At 40.4% G+C, this 19,201-nt stretch overlaps 1 protein-coding gene across 2 annotated transcripts in view; it reads right to left on the bottom strand.

Moving 5' to 3' along the window:
• SRPX (sushi repeat containing protein X-linked) overlaps nt 1-19,201 on the bottom strand; it is a 112,510-nt gene that overhangs the window by 19,722 nt on the left and 73,587 nt on the right. For both annotated transcript variants that reach the window (XM_077889478.1, XM_077889479.1), the window contains 3 exons: nt 19,007-19,128; nt 18,095-18,274; nt 16,074-16,207 (listed from right to left, as the gene is read on the bottom strand). In XM_077889478.1, coding sequence (XP_077745604.1) covers nt 16,074-16,207; nt 18,095-18,274; nt 19,007-19,128 — 436 coding nt within the window. The remainder of the gene's footprint in view (nt 1-16,073; nt 16,208-18,094; nt 18,275-19,006; nt 19,129-19,201) is intronic.

The following is a 19,201-nucleotide window of genomic DNA, read 5'->3' as shown; positions in this document are numbered from 1 at the left end:
GAGAAAAAGGAACCCTGTGCACTGCTGGTGGGAATGTATATTGGTGCAGTCATTATGGAAAATAGTATGTAGGTTACCTCCCAAATTGAAAATAGAACCTCCATATGATAAAGCAATTCCACTTCTGGATATTTATCCAAAGAAAACAGTAACACTAACTCAAAGAGTGTTCATTGAAAAATCATTTACAAGAGCCAAGATATAGAAACAACCTCAGTGTCTACTGATGGATGAATGGATAAAGAAAATGAGAGGTTGTAGACACACAATGAAATATTACTCAGCCAAAAGAGAATAAAACCTTGCCATTTGCGGGCAGCCCTGGTGGCACAGCGGTTTAGCGCCACCTGCAGCCTGGGGTGTGATCCTGGAGACCCAGGATCGAGTGCCGCATCAGGCTCCCTGCATGGAGCCTGCTTCTCCCTCTGCCTGCGTCTCTGCCTCTCTCTCTCTCTCTCTCTCTCTCTCTCTCTCTCTCTGTGTCTCTCATGAATAAATAAATAAAAAAACCTTGCCATTTGCAACACCACGAATGGACCTTGACAGCATTATCCCAAGTGAAATAAGTTAGAAAAAGACCAATACTGTATGATCTCACTTATATGTGAAATGCAAAGAAAAAAAAAATCCAAACTCATAGAAAAAGCTATCTTTGGATTTGTGGTTACCAGAGATGGGAGTTGGAGGGAGGGGGAATTGGAGAAAGGTGATCTAAAGGTAGAAACTTCCAGTTACAAGATACATACTAGCAATATAATGTGCAGCACAATGAGTATAGTTAGCACTGCTGAATGATATATGTGGATGTTGTTAAGAGAGTACAATCTGAGAGGTCACATCACAAGGAAAAAAAAATTTTTTTTTTGCTTTCCATTCTTATTGTATATACATGAGCTGATGGACGCTGACTAAACTTACTGTGGCGATCATTTTATAATATATGTAAGTCAAATCATTATGCTATATACCTTAAACTCATACAATGATGTAGGTCAATTATTTATAAATATAACTGGGGGAGAAAAAGATCCAGAGAAAGGAAAATGTAGCAATGACATACAGTAAATTCTCCATAACTGGAGAATAATTATATATATATATATATACCTCTTGTGAAATGATGGAGATCTGTAATTTACCTGATAAGCCATTCAAAGTAATGGTTGTAAAGATACTCACTGCACTTGGGAGAATGAATGAATGAACACAGTGACAACTTCAACCCACAGATAAAAAAATATAAGAGTGGTTCAACAGCAGACCAGATGAAGCAAAAGAAAGGATCAGTGAACTCAAACACAAGGCATGGAACACAATCACAGCAATAAAAAGAAACAAGAATGAAAATAGTAAAGATAGCTTAATAGCCTTATGGGACAACATCATTTGGAGTAACATTCACCTTGTAGGGGCTCCAGAAGGAGAGAAAAGAGAGAGAGAGAGAAAGGGGCAGAAAACTCATTTGATGAAGTAATGGCTGAAAATGTCTCTAACCTGAGGAAGGAAACAGACATCCATCTAGATCCAGGAAGCACGGAATGTCCAAATAAGAGAAACTCTAAGAGACCCACATATTGAGTCACAGCATAATTAAAATTTCAAATGTTAAAAGTCAAGGAGAGACTCTTAAAGCAGCAAAAGAGAAATATCTTGTTAAGTTCAAGGGAGCCTCCACAGCCCCCTTCAGAGTTTTCAGCAGAAACTCTTCAGGCCAGAGAAAGTGGCACAATACATTCAAAGTGCTGAAAGGAAAAAAATCTCCCAACCAAGAAGACTCTACCCAGTGAAAGTTATCATGCAGAATGGAAAGAGAGAGAAAGATTTTTACAGATAAGCAGAAGATAAAAGAGTTCATCACCACTAAACCAGCCTTACAAAAACTATTAGAGATTTCTTTATGCCAAAATAGAAGGGAACTAATTCATAACAAAGAAACATATGAAAGGGGATGCCTGGGTGGCTCAGTGGTTGAGCGGCTGCCTTTGGCTTGGGGTGTGATCCCGGGATCCTGGGATGGAGTCCTGCAGGGGGCTGGTTTCTCCCTCTGCCTATGTCTCTGCCTCTCTCTCTATCTCACGAATAAATAAAATCTTTAAAGAGAAAAGAAACATATGAAAGACTCACTGGCAAAGGTAAATATATAGTAAAAGTAGTGGATAGATCACATAAAGCTAGTATGAAGGTTAAAAGACAAGAGTACTAAAATACAACTATCAAGGGATACAAAAGATAAAAAGATGTACATTATTACATTAAAAACAAAATATCAGGGGAGAGAATACAAATTTAGAGTTTCAGAATGCATTCAGACTTAAGTTCTAATCAAATTAAAATAGACCATTATAAATATAAGTGTTTGTGTAAGCCTCATGGTAACTACAAAGCAAAAACCTATGGTAGAAACAAAATATAATGAGAAAGGAATCTAAGCATAATACTAAAAGTCATCAAACCACAAATAAAAGAGCTAGAGATGAAGAAAGGAACATAGTACAAAACAGCCAGAAAGTAAGAACATGACAATAAGTATGTATCTGCCAATAATGACTTTAAATGTAAATATATGAAATTCTCCCATCAGAAGATATAAAGTAGCTGAATGGATAAAAAAGCAAAACAAAACAAAACACAAGACTCATCTATATGCTTCTTATAAGAGACTCACTTTAGATATAAGAATACTCAGATTGAAAGTGAAGGGTTGAAAAAAGATATTCCATGCAAATGGTAACCAAAAAAGAGCTGGGGTAAGTATACATAGACAAGATAGACTTTAAAACAATCTAATAAGAGGCAAAGAAAAGTATCAGATAATGATACAGGGATCAATCCAAGAAGAGGACAGAAAATTTGTGAATCTTTATGGACATAACATAGGAGCAACTAAATATATAAGCCAAATGTTAACAGACCTAAAGACAGAAATAGTAATACAATAGGACACTGTACTATCCCCACTCACAACAATAGATAGCTCATCCAGACAGAAGATTAATAAGGAGGCATTGTCCTTACACAACATGTTAGATCAGATAGACTTAACAGATCTGTAGAACATTCCATATAAACGCAACAGAATACATTCTTCTTTTTTTGAAGGTTTCATTTTTTTTTCTTTTTTTTTTTTTTATTGGTGTTCAATTTACTAACATACAGAATAACACCCAGTGCCCGTCACCCATTCACTCCCACCCCCCGCCCTCCTCCCCTTCTACCACCCCTAGTTCGTTTCCCAGAGTTAGCAGTCTTTACGTTCTGTCTCCCTTTCTGATATTTCCCACACTTTTTGAAGGTTTCAAATGTACTTTATTTCTTAAATCATGCCATATTTTAGTGGGTGCACAGTGCTTTCACTTGGCATCAATTATGAGTTGGTTTTGAAACAATTCATTATTACACCAGCTGGGATTACTGATCCCTCCATTCCTTTGGGGTGACTCTGCCAACAGAGGACAGGTTCCATTCTATTCCAATTTGTGTTGCTGTATATGCCAATACAGCAATACAGAAAGTGGCTCCACTAGCTAATACAGCATTACCATATTTGTCATGGAAATCAGGAGCCTGTTTCTGGTGACTCTGCCTTGCCATTGTTTGTGGAATGCTTTGAACAGAGACGACTTAGAGCGTTTCTGGCCACGGAAACATCCTGAAGCTGAAGGCAGAATGGTGCAACTGCAGTTACTGCTTTAGAATACATTCTTCTTAAGGGCACATGGAACATTCTCCAGGATAGATCATATGTTAAGCCAAAAAACAAGTTTTAATACATTTAAGAAGATTGAAATCATATCAAATATCTTTTCTGACCACAGTGGTATGAAATTAATGAGTTAACCAGAAAGCTGGAAGAATTCATAAGTATATGAAGATTAAACAACATGCTACTGAACAAGCAATGGGTCAGCAAATCAAAAGAGAAATCACAAAAAAAATACCCTGAGACAAATCAAAATGGAAATACAACCAAAAATTATGTGATGTAGCAAAAGCAGGCCTATGAGAGAAGTCCATAGTGATAAATGCCTATCTCAAGAAGCAAGAAAAGTCTCTATAAAACAATCTAACTTTACACGTTGTCAAGGATCTAGAAAAAGAAAAGCCCAAAGTTAGAAGAAAGGAAATAAGATCAGAGTAGAAACAGATGAAATAAACAATAGAAAAGATCAATGAATAGGAATAAGTTCCTTGAAGAGATAAAATTGACAAACCGGTAGCTAGACTCACAAAGGGAAAAAGAGAGGAGTCAAAATGAGAAATGAAAGAGGAGACATTAAAACTGATAGCACAGAAATACAAAGGATCATAAGAGACTACTATGAACAATTACACACCAAGAAATTTGAGAACCTAGAAGTGGATCAATTCCTAGAAATATACAATCTTCTAAGATCAAATCACAAAGAAACAGAAAATCTGAATAGACCTAGTACTTACCAGTAAGGATACTGAATTGGTAATCAAAAACCTCTCAACAAACAAAAGACCAGGACTACACAGCTTCACTGGTGAATTCTCCCAAACATTCAAAGAAAAACACAAGTCCTTTTCAAACTCTTCCAAAACAAAACAAAACAAAACCCCAAACAAACAAACAAACAAACAAAAAAACACACACAGAAGAGGAGGGAACACTTCTAAACTTATTTTATGATGGTAGTATTTCCCTTTTACCAAAACCAGATAAGGACACTATAAGAAAATAAAATTACAGGCCAATATCCCTGATGAACACAGCTTCATAAATCCTCAACAAAACATTAGCGAGCCTATTTCAACAGTACATTAAAAGAACACAAACCATCATCAAATGGGATTTGTTCCAGGGATGCAAAGATGAGTCAACACTGCTAATCAATGTGATATAACATGTTAACAAAATGAAGGATAAAAACTATATGATCAAAATAGATGCAGAAAAAGCATTTGACAAAATTCAACATCCATTACTGATAATAAGTCTCAACAAAGTGGCTATCGAGGAAAGAAAGGTCCAAATAATAAAGGCCATCTATGACAGGCCTACATCTAACATCATACTCAGTGGTGAAAAGGTAAGAGCTTTTCCTCTAAGATCAGGAACAAGACAAAAATGCCCATTTTCACCACTTTTATTCAATATAGTACCAGAAGTCCTAGCCACAACAATTAGAAAAAGAAAGAAAAGCCACACAAATTAGAAGTGAAACTTAGTATTTGCAGAAGACATATTATACATGTAAAACCCTAAAGACTGCACCAAAATACTGTTAGAACTAATAAATTCAGCAAAGTTACAGGATACAAAATCAATATACAAAGATCTTTTGCCTTTTTATACACTAATAAGCTATCAGAAAGAGAAATTTAAAAAACCATCCCATTTACCAGTGCATCAAAAGGGATAAGATAATTAGGAATGATTTAACCAAGATGGTGAAAACCTGTACACTGAAAACCATAAGACACTGATGAAAGAAACTAAAAGAGATATAAAAACAAATAAAAGCTATTCCATCCTCATGAACTGGAAGATCATTGTTAACATGTCCATACTGTCCAAAGAAATCTACAGATTCAATGAAATCCCTATCAAAACTCCAAAGCCATTTTTCATAAAAATAGATCAAACAATGCTAAGATTTGTAGAGAATTACAAAACCCAAAGCAATTTTAAGAACAAAGCTGGAGGTATCACGCTTCCTGATTTTAAACTGTATCGCAAAACAGTATGGTGTTGGCATAAAAACACACAGATCAATGGAACAGAATATAGAACCCAGAAATAAACATATATGGTCAAATTATTTTATGACAAAAGAGCCAAGAGTATAGTGGGGAAAGGACAGTCTCTTCAATAAATGATTTCGGGAAAACAGGTCTACTATCTTATACCATATACAAAAATAAAATTAAATGAGCTAAAGACATAAATAAGAGATCTGAAACCATAAAATTTCTAGGAAAAAAAACAGGTGGTAAGCTCCTTGGCATAGGTCTTGGTGGTAATAGTTTGGATTTGACATTAAAAGAAAGGCAACACATTCTGGGGAAGATGGCAGATTAGGAGGATCCTAGGCTCACCTCATTCCAGGGATACCCCTAGATAACCCCCAAATCAGTGAAAATAACCCATAAAATGAACCGGAGACTAGCAGAACAGACCCTCCACAGTGAAATGTAGGAAAGAAGCCACATCGAAGAGGGGAAGAAAGGTAGAGATGCAATCAGGAGACAGAATGACCTGCAGGACTGCCCATGGGAGGGAGGGTCACTGTGAGCAGGAAGAGAGGAGAGGAACAGACCCCACACAAGGTGCTCCAGGCATGGAGGACCAGCACTGGGAAGAAAAATCCCTGTAATATTTGGCTTTCAAAACCACAGGGCTCTAACTTCACGAATTCTTATAGTGGGGCTTAATACATGGAACTTTAAACATCAGTGGGCTCAGGTGTGGGAGAGCCTGAAGGCTACAGGAAACTGAATCCCTACCCTTAAAGAGGCAGCACTTTGAAAAATACTTGGATTATATGGGGAAAAGATCAGTTTACTCCTCTCATAGCATGTGCTAGAGGGGCAGGGATCTTTGAGAGATTTCTTTAAGAACAAAAGAGCTGGAGGGCCCCATTTCCTACTCAACCCCTCCAACCTAGATACACAGATACCTGCAGGACCAGCACAGCACCAACACTCCTCACCTATCTGGCTAACAGTGGGCCCTGGCACTTTGCTGGCACTGCACACCTCTCCCCCTACCCCCCATGTTCTCCTATGGACCCACCCCTCCACCACACCCTTGACAGGAGTCCATCCAAAGTGGTGCCCCGGGATCCCTGGGTGGCGCAGCGGTTTGGCGCCTGCCTTTGGTCCAGGGCATGATCCTGGAGACCCGGGATCAAATCCTATGTCGGGCTCCCGGTGCATGGAGCCTGCTTCTCCCTCTGCCTATGTCTCTGCCTCTCTCTCTCTCTCTCTCTCTGTGACTATCATAAATAAATAAAAAATTAAAAAAAAATCTTCTTATAAAAAAAAAACAAAAAACAAAACAAAGTGGTGCCCCAAGTGCAGCAGTGTCCGAGCCACCCCAACAGGGGCCAGCACCACCCCCAAAGTGTCTCCTGCCCTGGGGACAGGGGAAGAAAACCACAAGTACCAGTTCAACTTTGGCCCCAGCAGTGGACTAGGAGCAGACATTTGGCCTGACTGCAGGTGCCATCTACCAATGAGAGCTTCTCAGGGTCTAACACATGGAGAGTACCCTGCAGTTTGGTGCAAATGTCTGATCTGACCCAACTCAAGCCCAAGATGGAACCAAATCCTGCCCCCAACAGGCAAACAGGTTCTGGTAAACAGGGTACATTGCACGCAGGGCAAGAGATATATCCGACTTTCTTAACACATAAACAGACACAGAAAGTTAGGCAAAATGAGGAGACAGAGGAATAGGTCTCAAATTAAAGAATAGGAAAAAAATCACAGCAAGAACACTAAAATAAATATGCCTAATAGAAAATTTTAAGTAATGGTTATAAAGATACGGACTTAAGAGTGGAGGACCTCAGTGAGGCCCTCAACAAAGAGAAGGAAAACATTAAAAAAAAACAATCAGAGATGAAGAACTCAATTGAAATTAACAATATGCTTGATGGAATAAATAGACTACAGGAAGCAGAAGAACACATCAGCAACCTGGAAGATAGAGTAATGAAAAGCAATCAAGCTTGGGACGCCTCGGTGGCTCAGCAGTTGAGCGGCTACCCTCAGCTCAGGGCATGATCCCGGAGTTCCAGGATTGAGTCCCACATCAGGCCCCCTGCATGGAGCCTGCTTCTCCCTCTGCCTGTCTCTCTCTCTCTCTCTCTCTCTCTGTCTCTCATGAATAAGTAAATAAAAAATTTTTTAAAGAAAAGCAATCAAGCAGAATAGGAAAGAAAAAAGAATAAAGAATGAAAATAGATTAAGGGAACTCAGCAACACCATTAAGCAGAGTAACATTTGCGTTATAGGGATTCCAGAAGAAAAAGGGGCAGAAAATTTATATGAAGAAATAGCTGAAAACTTCATGAAGCTGGAGAAGGAAACAAATCTAGATTCAGGGGGCACAAAAAGCCCCCAACAAAATCAACCCAAGGGAGTCCACACCAAGAAACACAGTAATGAAAATGGCAAAAAGCAGTGATAGAGAATTTTAAAAGCAGCAAGAGAAAAGAAAACCATTACATAGAAAGGAAATCCCATAAGGTTATCAGGTGATTTTTCAGCAGAAACCTTGCAGTCCAAAAGAGTGTCATGACATATTCAAAGTGCTGAAAGGGGAAAACCTACAACCAAGAACACTCTTCCAGTGAGGCTATCATTCAGAATAGAGGAGACATAAAGAGGCTCCTAGACAAACAGAAGTTAAAGGAATCCATCACTGAACTAGTTTTACAAGAAATGTTAAAAAAGGAATCTTTAAGTGGAAAGGAAGGACCATAAGCAGGAGTAAGAAAAGTAGGAAGCACAAAAGTAGTAAAATTAAATTATAAAAATCAGTCAAGGGACTCACAAGATCAAAGGATGCAGAGTTTGACACCACATACCAGACAGACTGGGGGTTGGAGAGGAGAAGAGTACTTATAGAATGGATTCAAACTTAAGGAAACATCAACTTAGTATGCATAGATGTTATATATGAAGTCCAATGGTGACCACAAACAAAAAACCCCAGAAATACACATGCAAAAAATAAAAAGAATCCAAGTATATCACTAAAGAAAGCCAACTTACCATGAGAAAAGAGAGCAAAGGAAGAAAGGAACAGAGAAGAATGCCATAAAAGAAGTAACAAAATGGCAGTAAGTACACACCTATCAAAAATAAGATTGAATGTAAATGGACTAACTACTCCAATCAAAAGACATAGGGTGTAAGAATGGATTAAAAAATGACTCGTGTATATGCTGCCTACCAGAGACTCATTTGAGACCTAAAGATAAATGCAAATTGAAAGTGAAGGGATGGAAAAAAAATTTATCATGCAAATGGAAGTAAAAGAAAGCCATTGTAGCAATACTTCTATGAGACAAAATAGACATTAAAACAAAGACTGTAATGAGAGACAAAGAAGGACACTATATAATTATAAAGGGGACAATCCAACAAGAAGATATAACAATTTTTAAATATTTATGCATCCAACATGGGAGCACCCAAATACATAAAGCAGCTAATAACAAACATAAAGTAAGTAATCTATAGGAATACAATAATGGTAGAGGGCTTTCACACCCTATTACATCAATGGCTAATTCAACCAAACAGAAAAAAAAATCAACAAGGAAACAGTGGGTTTCAATGACACATTGGACCAGATGAATCAACAGATATATTCAGAACATTCCATCCTAAAACTGCAGAATACATATTCTTTTCAAGTGTACATAGAACACTCTCCAGAGTAGATCACAAGTCAGGACACAAAACCAAGTCTCACAAATTCAAAAAGATTGAGGTCATACCATGCACCTTTTCTGACCACAACATTATGAAACTTGAAATCAACTATAAGAAAAAATCTGGAAAGAAACAAATACATGGAGGTTAAATGACATGCTACTAAACAATAAATGGGTCAAGAAAGAAATCAAAGAGGAAATGACAAAATAATGGGTGACATATGAAAATAACACAATGGTCCAATGTCTTTGGGATGCAGCAAAAGCTCTTCTAAGAGGGAAGTAGATAGAAGTGCAGACCTACCTCAAGAAGCAAGAAAAAAATTTCAAACAACCTAGCCTTACAGCTAAAGGAGCCAGAAAAAGAACAAACAAAACTCAAAACCTGTAGAAGGAAAGAGATAATAAAGACTGGAGGAAATAAATGAAATACAACCTTAAAATACCCAATAGAACAGATCAATGAAACCAGAAGCCGATTCTTTGAAAAGATCAACTAAATTTATAAACCTTTAGCCAGATTAATCAAAACCAATGGAGAGAGGACTCAAAAGCAAAAATTATGGGGGAGAAATAACAACCAACACCACAGGAAAAAAAAAATCATTTAGAGAATATTACAAAAAAATATATGCCAAGAAATTGAACAACCTAGAAGAAATGAAGAAATTACTAGAAACATGGAATGTCCCAAAACTGAATCAAGAAGAAATAGAAAATTAAAAAGACTGGTAACCAGCAATACAACTGAATCAGTAATCAAAAAATTCCCAAGAAACAAAAGTCTAGGGCCAGATGAGTTCATAGATGAATCCTACCAAACATTTAAAGAAGTGTTAATGCCTATTCTTCTCAAAATATTCCAAAAAATAATGTAGTGGGAAAGCTTCCAAATTCACTCCATGAGGCCAGCATTAATATAATGCCTAAACTAGATAAAGACACCACAAAAAAGAAGTATAGGCCAGTATCTGATGAAAATTGATGCAAAGATTCTCAACAAAATATTAGCAAACCAAATCCAAGGATACATTAAAAAAAATCATTCACCATCATCAAGTGAGATTTATTCCTGGGATGCAAGGATGGTTCGATACTCACAAATCAATGTGATACATCATGTCAATGAGACAAAGTATTAAAACCATATTATTACCTCCACAGATAAAGAAAAAGCATTTGACAAAGTACAATATCAATTCATGATAAAAACACCAAAACCCAAATAATCCAATTAAAAAATGGGCAGAAGACATGAACAGAAGTTTTTCCAAAGACAACATACAGATGGCCAAGAGAAACATGAAAAGATGCTCAACATAACTCTTCAGGGGAATGCAAATCAAAACTACAATGAGATATCACTTCACATCTGTCAGATGGCTAAAATCAAAACCACAAAAAACAACATGTGAGGAAAAAGGAAATTCCCTTGTGCACTGTTGGTGGTAATATAAACTGGTTCAGCCACTGTGGAAAACAGTATGGAGGTTCCTCAAAAAATTAAAAATAGGATTACCATGCAATCCACTAATTCCACTACTGGGTATTTGCCTGAGGAATATGAAAACACTAATTCAAAAAGATATAAGCACCCCTGTGTTTATTGCAGCATTATATACTATGGCCAAATTCTGGAAGCAAACCATATGTCCATCAATAGATGAATGGAAAATGAAGATGTGAGATAGATATATAGATATATATAATGGAATATAATACGTATATAAATACATTTCACATATATATGTATGCATATATATGGATATGGATAGATAGATGTGTAAAATGGAATATTAGCCATAAATAAGAGTGGAATCTTGCCATTTTCAGCAACATGGATGGATCTAGAGGGTATAATGCTCTAAGTGAAATAAATTAGAGAATGACAAATATCATACAATTTCACTTCTATTTGGAATTTAAGAAACAAGACAAACAAAAAAGAGACAAACCAAAAAACAGACCCTTAACTGATGGTTACCAGAGGGGAGGTGGATGGGGGTGTGTGAAATAGTTGATGGGAATTAAAGGATATACTTACCAGGACGAGCACTGAGTAATGTATATAATTGTTAAATCACTATATTGTACACCTAAAATTAATATAACACTGTATGTATACTACTTTAATTATACTACAATTAAAATTTTTTAAAAGGCAAAAAAAAAACCCAAAACAAAATGAGTACAAACCAAAAAGCTCTGCACATCAAAGGAATCTATCAATAAAATCAACATGTAACCTGCTGAATGAGAGAAAACATTTATAAATCATTTATCTGATTGGAGTTAATATCCAAAATATATAAAGAACTCCTACAATTCAATAGCAAAACAATCTAATTAAAAAATGGGCAGAAGACATGAACAGAAGTTTTTCCAAAGACAACATACAGATGGCCAAGAGACACATGTAAAGATGCTCAACTTCACTCATCTTCAGAGAAATGCAAATCAAAACCACAATGAGATACCACCTCACACCTGTCAGAACGGCCAAAATCAAAAACACAAGGAATAAGTGCTGGTGAGGATGTGGAGGAAAGGGAACCCTTTGTGCACTGTTGGTGGGAATGTGGTACAGCCACGATGGAGAACAGTATGGAGGTTCCTCAAAAAGTTAAGAATATAACTACCATCTGATCCATCAATTCCACTTCTGGGAATTTGTCTGAAGAAAACAAAACACTATCAAAAGATATCTGCACTTCCATGGTCACCACAGCATTATTGACAATATCCAAGACCTGGAAACAACCTAATTTTTCCATCAATGGATGAATGGATAAAGAAAATGTGATATATGTACACAGTGGATTATTGAGTCATAGAAAAGAATGAGATCTTCCTATTTCCAACAGCATGGTCAGTCCTTGGGATCATTATGGTGAGTGAAATCAATGAGACAGAAAAACAAATACCATATGATCTTACTTCTATGTGAAATCTACAAAAACTGAAAAAGACAACAAAACCAAAAAGTGATCTCGTGGATATAGCGAATAGACATGTCTTCATGAGGCAGGGGTGGGAAGATGGGCAAAGTGGGTGAAGAGGGCCAAAAGGTGCAAGTTTCAAGTTATAAAAAGTCTCAAGTATGTAATGTACAGCATGGTGACTATAGTTAATGAGACTCTATTGCCTATTTGAAAGTAGCTAGGAGAGTGGATTTTAAAAGTGCTTATAAAAAAATGTATATCTAGGTTTGGTGACAGATGCTCACTGGAATATTGTGATGATCTTCTGTAATACATATAAATATTGACTTATGATGTTGTACTACTAAAATTAATGTTACAAGTCAATGATAACCTCACTTTTTAAATTTATTTTAAAATTTTTATTTATTAATTAAATTAATTTATATGAGAGAGAACAAGCAAGTGAGTGGGGCCAGAGTAGAAGAAGAGGGAGAGAATCTCAAACAGATTCTGCACTGAGTGTGGAGCCCAACAAGGGGCTTGATCCCGGGACCCTGAGATCATGACCTGAGCTGAAACCAAGAGTCAGATGCTTAACTGACTGAGCCACCCAGGTGTCAATGATATTCCATTTAAAAAGAGAGGAAAAAAGAAAATTCTAGCCCGATGAGTCAGCCCCTGGCAAGTGTCTTGGGGATGTGGCACCTTCAACCATGTGCTAGGAGGTCACATCAGGAACAGTGATGGTAACTGGGAACAGTAAAAAAAAAATATGATGAATCTGGTTAAATAGGGAAAGAAAAATTTAAACTGCTAAGTTACTATAACACCAAGTATTTTACCACAATTCACTGAAGCATCTTCTGTAAGGTGATGGAATTGGTAAAAAGGATAAAAATATGTATTTTTATTATTCTAACTGAACCACCTATGTCAATCAAACCTTTCCTTGAAGGCTCCAGTTAAAATGTCGATGTAAGTATGTTGTGTGGGAGGTCACATAGAAACACCCGGATACCAAATATCTTAGCCAACTGAGAGAGGCAAACTGAAGGGGTCCATTAAAATCTGCTTTTTGCTCCTTTTCCCCCCACTTCACATGTGCCTTATAATACAAATAGTATAGGCCCTCCGGGTAAGGGATGAGGAGTTAATGACTTTTTTCCCCTAAAGATTTTATTTATTTATTCATGAGAGACACACAGAGAGGCAGAGGTAGAGGAAGAAGAAGGCTCCACTCGGGGAGCCCGATGTGGGACTCGATTCCAGAACCCCAGGATCACATCCTGAGCCGAAGGCAGATGCTCAACTGCTGAGCCACCCAGGGGCCCCTAATGACTTCTTTCAAACAGATAACATCTAAGGAAGGCCCAGGGGAGGATGACCAGAGGCAGCCCTTCTATGCATATTCTAGACCAGCGACACTGGACATCTGGACGCCAAAACGCCCCACCCCAGCTCCAAGGAATAACACCTGGGCCCTCATCTTTGTTCTAACTGGTTCCTGGATGCCTGAGAAGCCACATACACCAGTCCATGATCCTCAATAAAATCCCCAGACCCCAAACAAAGGCGGGCCTCCATCTCTTTTCCTTTCTGAATCTCCCCAGGCACTCTACGTGCATTCTCTCTACACCTTCTATAAACTCCACTTTCACCTCCTGCTGGCTTGCATTTGATTTCGATCCTGTGTACGGACAGGGACCCTCTTGGTTGGTCCTGAGGGACCCCACTCTGAGTCCTTGGACTCTGCCTACTGGCATCACAATGATTTAATTAGCAATTTAGCAAGTACCCAAAAGGATGGGATAGAGTCAGGTGGGAGACAGCAAACATTTTTTAGTTAAGGGCCAGATAGTAAATATGTTAGGCTTCCGGGGCTGGATGGTCTGTATCCTAACTATTCAACTGTGCCACCATAGTGCAAAAGCAGCCGTAGACAGTGCACAGATGAAAGAGTGTGGCTGTGTTCCAATCAAATTTCACTTGCAAAAGTGATAGTTTGCCAACATAGAGGAAAAGTTGCCTGGTTTATTCATTTTTCTACAAAATTAAGAAATCAGGAAATGTATGCTTGTGTGGTATGTACAGCCTGCAAGGCCAAATTTCCCACACAGTGGGGTCATACAGCCTTGTGATATGTGAAAAAGCAAGTCCCAGTGGGGACCCCGGGGGACACAAAGATGGAGGGAGGGAATGTGGCAAGGACTGAGAGCAAAGATGTAGTGAATGAAGTTCCCATCATTAAGGAGGGCACATGAGATGAACACTGGGTGTTATGCGATATGTTGGCAAATTGAATTTAAACTAAAAAAAATACAAAATTTTGCATGGTTCTTCAGAGTTTAGGGGAAGCCTTTCCAGTACATGGAAATGAATACAATTTATTCATTGTATAAATGCTGAAATGAGAAGTAAAATTGTAGCGTTTGATTAAACCAACATTGTTTTTTTTAAAGATTGTATTCAGAGAGGGAGAGAGTACACACGAGTAAGCGAGCACGAGCAGGGGAAGGGGCAGAGGAAGCAGAGAAAAAAATCCCATGCAGATTCCACCCTGAGCACAGAGCTGACTCAGGGTTCAACATGGGGCTTGATCTCAGGACCCTGAGATCATGACCTGAGCTGAAATCAAGAGTCGGACGCTCAACTGAATGAGCCACCCAAGCATCCCTAAACCAAGATTGTTTTGAGCACTTAGTCTTATTTTTATTCACCATAGTAGATGAAAATGCTTTTCTAAAATGCGTGCAGCACCGTGTCTCTGACTCAGCAGAGCATCCTACCTCTTTTGCATATGGTCAGGTTGGCCGCCCTTATTTTTTTTTTAAGATTTATTTATTCATGAGAGACGGGGGAGGGGGGAGGGAGAGAGGCTGAGACACAGGCAGAAGGAGAAGCAGGCTCTATGCAGGGAGCCCGACATGGGACTCGATCCCAGGTCTCCAGGATCACGCCCTGGGCCGAAGGCAGCGCTAAACCGCTGAGCCACCCGGTCTGCCCCAGGTTGGCCGCCCTTATTGCAAACCAGCTTCTGGACAAAATCTAGCAAGTTCTAGTTCGATCCTTGTCTGTTTCTAATTTTTTTTTCTCCAAAAGGCTCTGGTTGCCTCATTTTGTAGCTATCAAATTTCCACAGCTGAGAAGGATGCCTCCAACTTTCAGTTGCTGAAGACTCTTCTGGAGGTCTTGTTAAAATGTAGATTAGACCCAGTAGGTCTGGGATGGGGTGGAATTTGGATTTCTAACAAGCTCCCAGGTGACGCTGATGCTGCTGGTCCACAAACCACACTTGGAAAACCACTGGTCTTAAGGACTCCGAGGAGCTCTGAGAGTGGGGGAAGCTCCCTGGGACCTGAAGGCTCCTGGAATCCCCTTGTCCCTTGAGCCAGCCTCTCAAACAACTGAGTGATGGCCCTCAGCACAGGCATATCCTGGACTGGTTCAACAAAGACCGCGTTAGCTGGGCCTGCACAGCAGGTCGATTACTCTGACTAGCAAAGACAAAGAAACCATATTAGATGGAAGACAATTGAGTTAGCTCTCAGGAGTCGATGGTAATCAGGTTATGCCCTAGAACCAGAAATGAACGGTGGTAGCTCTAAAGCTCCAGTTCCCGGAGTTCACAGTAAATAGATGAGGCACTGAATCTGGCCTTTGCTTTTAATGAAATCACCGGGCCCTTCCTGTTAGCGGTCTCTTCCCCAAGCTGGGCCCAGCTGCAAGGACTCACCTGCAGCATCCCCAACTGCAGCCTGTAAAGAAGGTTCCGGGCTGTGGGTGTGGACACAATGAGGAGTCTCCTTTTCTCATAAAACTGATCCAGAAGTGCAGCTGCTGTTCTGACACCCACATTGACATTCATGGCTGGAATGAGAAATGGCCAGATGGATGAGAAACCCTCTACTTGTTCTGGTTCACCATAGCCTGTGAGGACACAGCATACGTGAATGCAGAAGAAGTAAACTCCAAGATAAAATTTCAGGTGTGGGGTTTAAGATTTTATTAGATAGCATGCTCATGCGAGTGGGGGGAGGGATAAATGGGGGGAAAGAGAGAGAAAGAATATCTCAGGCAGACGCCCCAAGCTTCCCCCCCCCGCCCCCCGCCCATCACGGAGCCTGAGGTGGGGCTCAATTCCAGGATCCCAAGCCAAAGTTAAGAGTCAGCCTCTGAACCTACTGAGCCACCCAGGTACTCCAGTTGTAAGTTGTTTATTTGGGAGATGGTTTCAAGAAGCACCGGGTCGGGGAATGGGGAAGTATATTAGTTTCCTCTTGCTGCTATCACAGATCACCATAAATCCAGGGGCTTAACACACACAAATTTTCCTGCAGCCCCAGCAGTGGGAAATTTCAAATGGGTTTTACTGGGCTAAAGTCAAAGTGTTGCCAGGCCTGCCCAGCTCTTCCCCCCAGAGCTCTAGGGAAGGATTTGTTTCCTTGCCTTTGCCAGCATCTAGAGGCCACCTTTGTCACCTGGTTTGTGGCCTTTCTTACATCTTCAAAGTCAGCAGTGTGGCATCTTCACCTCTCTCTTCCCTCTGCCCCCTTCTTATAAGGACCCTTGTGATTATACTGAGCCCACCTGGAGAATCCAAGCTGCCCTCTGCATCTCAAGACCTTTAACTTGATTACCTCTGCAAAGTCCCTTTTGCCACGTAAGGTAACATAGTCACAGGGCCCAGGGATTAAGACGTGAACATCTTTGGGGGAGGGGCATTACTTTCCCTGCCTCAGGAAGTGAGACAGGGAAAGAGGTATGCTCTCTCTACTCCAGTATTTTTTTAAAGATTTTATTTGACAGAGAGCAGCAGAGGGAGAGAGAGAAGCAGGCTCCCCACCAAGCAGGGAGCCCCATGGGGGACTCGATCCCAGACCCTGGGAATCATGACTGGAGCCAAAGGCAGATGCCCAACTGACCGAGCCACCCAGGTGCCCCTGTTCTTTCTACTGTAATGTACGAAACTGAAGAACCTTGGACATTTAGCTGATGCTCTACATGTGTGCCTCTCTCTCACCCAATTCTGAAAGGCTGGGGTTAAAGAGAAAGCAAAAAGATGATAAAGTACCACGAAATGAGGGGGGAAAGTGGAGTACATAAATAAAAGATATGCCCAGAATTTTCTTACTAGTCCAAATTTTATACCATTATCACTACCCAGCCCAATTTGTGTCCCTTGGTAATAAGAGCTGACCTGCATTGGGCACTTACCTGTGCCAGGCACCGCTCTATTCCACTGTTCAATGGGTAACCTCATTTAATCCTTACAACAACTCAAGGTATTATCTTCCTCATTTGACATTAGGAGGAAACATCCTGAATGCCCAAAGGTCTGTGTGACTTTCAAGCCAGTGCGACAAAGCAGGCATTCTGCTGTCTGTTCACAGTAGTGTCCTGGCTTTGCACAAAAAGACCCTTACATTTGTAGGAGGGAAGAACAGGGTACCTAAAGCAGACTCCGCTGATTCACAAAGTCGCTGATGGTGGGGCCCTGGGTTCCCACCTCCGGTTTCCTCTTAGAGGACATGAAAGAGAAATGAGAAGATGGACAGGGGCAAAGGAGGAGGGTGGATGAGATGAGCTGTCCTAGAAATGTGAGGACCGTTTTCACCCAGCAGATGAAGAGGAGTGGCACGGCACCTGTCAAAGTGTACGGAACGAAATCCTCCCTCCCTGTACTGGGATTCAGAACTGAAGGGTCTTCAGGTTCTGCTGCTCGCTGGAGAGAGGGCTGCACAGGTGGGCTCATACCTGCGCAGGTGGGCTCCGTGCCAGACCAAGCCAGGTTGGACTGACAGACTCGGGCAGGGCTACCCTGTAGCTCGTAGCCACCGATGCAGGAGAACTCACAGGTGGCTCCGTAATTATCGCCGTCACTGGAGCACTTCATGTAACCATTCTCCGGGGCATTGAGCTTGCCACAGCGCCGGACTGTAGGGACACAAGGCCAGAGGGGGCTCAGTGCTGAGCTGCCCTCCGCAGAGTCATCAGGGAAGACCGCGGCTTTGCAGTCAAGCTTCCCTGCTGGCCTGTGAATGAGTGAGGGGGCAGGTGTGGCTATCTGGACACTGGGTGGGCCTTGGGGTGGTCACTGCTCCTACCAATGAGACCACTGGGATCAAGCAGTTTACGCCCCTGTGTTATAGATGAGGAGGTTGGGCCCAGACGAGTAAAGAATAAAGATGGTTAGTAATTAGTTGCCCAAGCCACGAGGCATAAAATAAATCCTTTTTTTAAGTCTTTTTTTTCAGGGAGAACAAAGGTTCTGCAATACCAAGCACATGGGTTCCTGGTGGTCCAGCCAGGGGACTCCTGAACTCCTTTATAGAAAGGATTTATAGGCTTTAGCTGGTCACCCAAGGCCAGGGATGAAAACGTTATCGAAATAATATTCCTCTGGGACAACCAGCTATGAGCTCATGCGAGACTAGCTTACTGCTCTCAGACTTCTTAAATAATCTGCCAGCACTGAACCTCATCCGGATTTGTATTGTGAAATTCAGGCATTAAGATGGCACGCTTCCCCTAGCCTCATCATCAGGGGCTAATCCAAAGCCAGCACATATCCCTATGGCAGTGGGCATTCACAAAGGTTCTTGCTTAAGGGCCGGCTTCCCTTTGCTCTTGTAAAGAGAGGAAAAAGCCAATCAGCAGTATTCTTACCTCTCACTTTAACTCGAAATTTGCAAATGCCCTTGTTCTCAGCTCTGTCATAGACTGTGTACTGGATCTTGTGGTCTCCTTCTGGAAAATTTGAGCCTGGGGGGAGGCCTTTCAGAATAACACTTAAAGGGGGGAGAAAAAAAAAACAGGAACACCAAAGGTAATCATTAAAGGCCTAACAACAATTAGGTCACT

This window comes from Canis aureus, chromosome X (genome assembly GCF_053574225.1).
Source record: "Canis aureus isolate CA01 chromosome X, VMU_Caureus_v.1.0, whole genome shotgun sequence".
Taxonomy (NCBI): domain Eukaryota; kingdom Metazoa; phylum Chordata; class Mammalia; order Carnivora; family Canidae; genus Canis; species Canis aureus.
The sequence above is the reverse complement of the archived record's forward strand: the minus strand, read 5'-3'. Positions and strand labels throughout refer to the sequence as shown.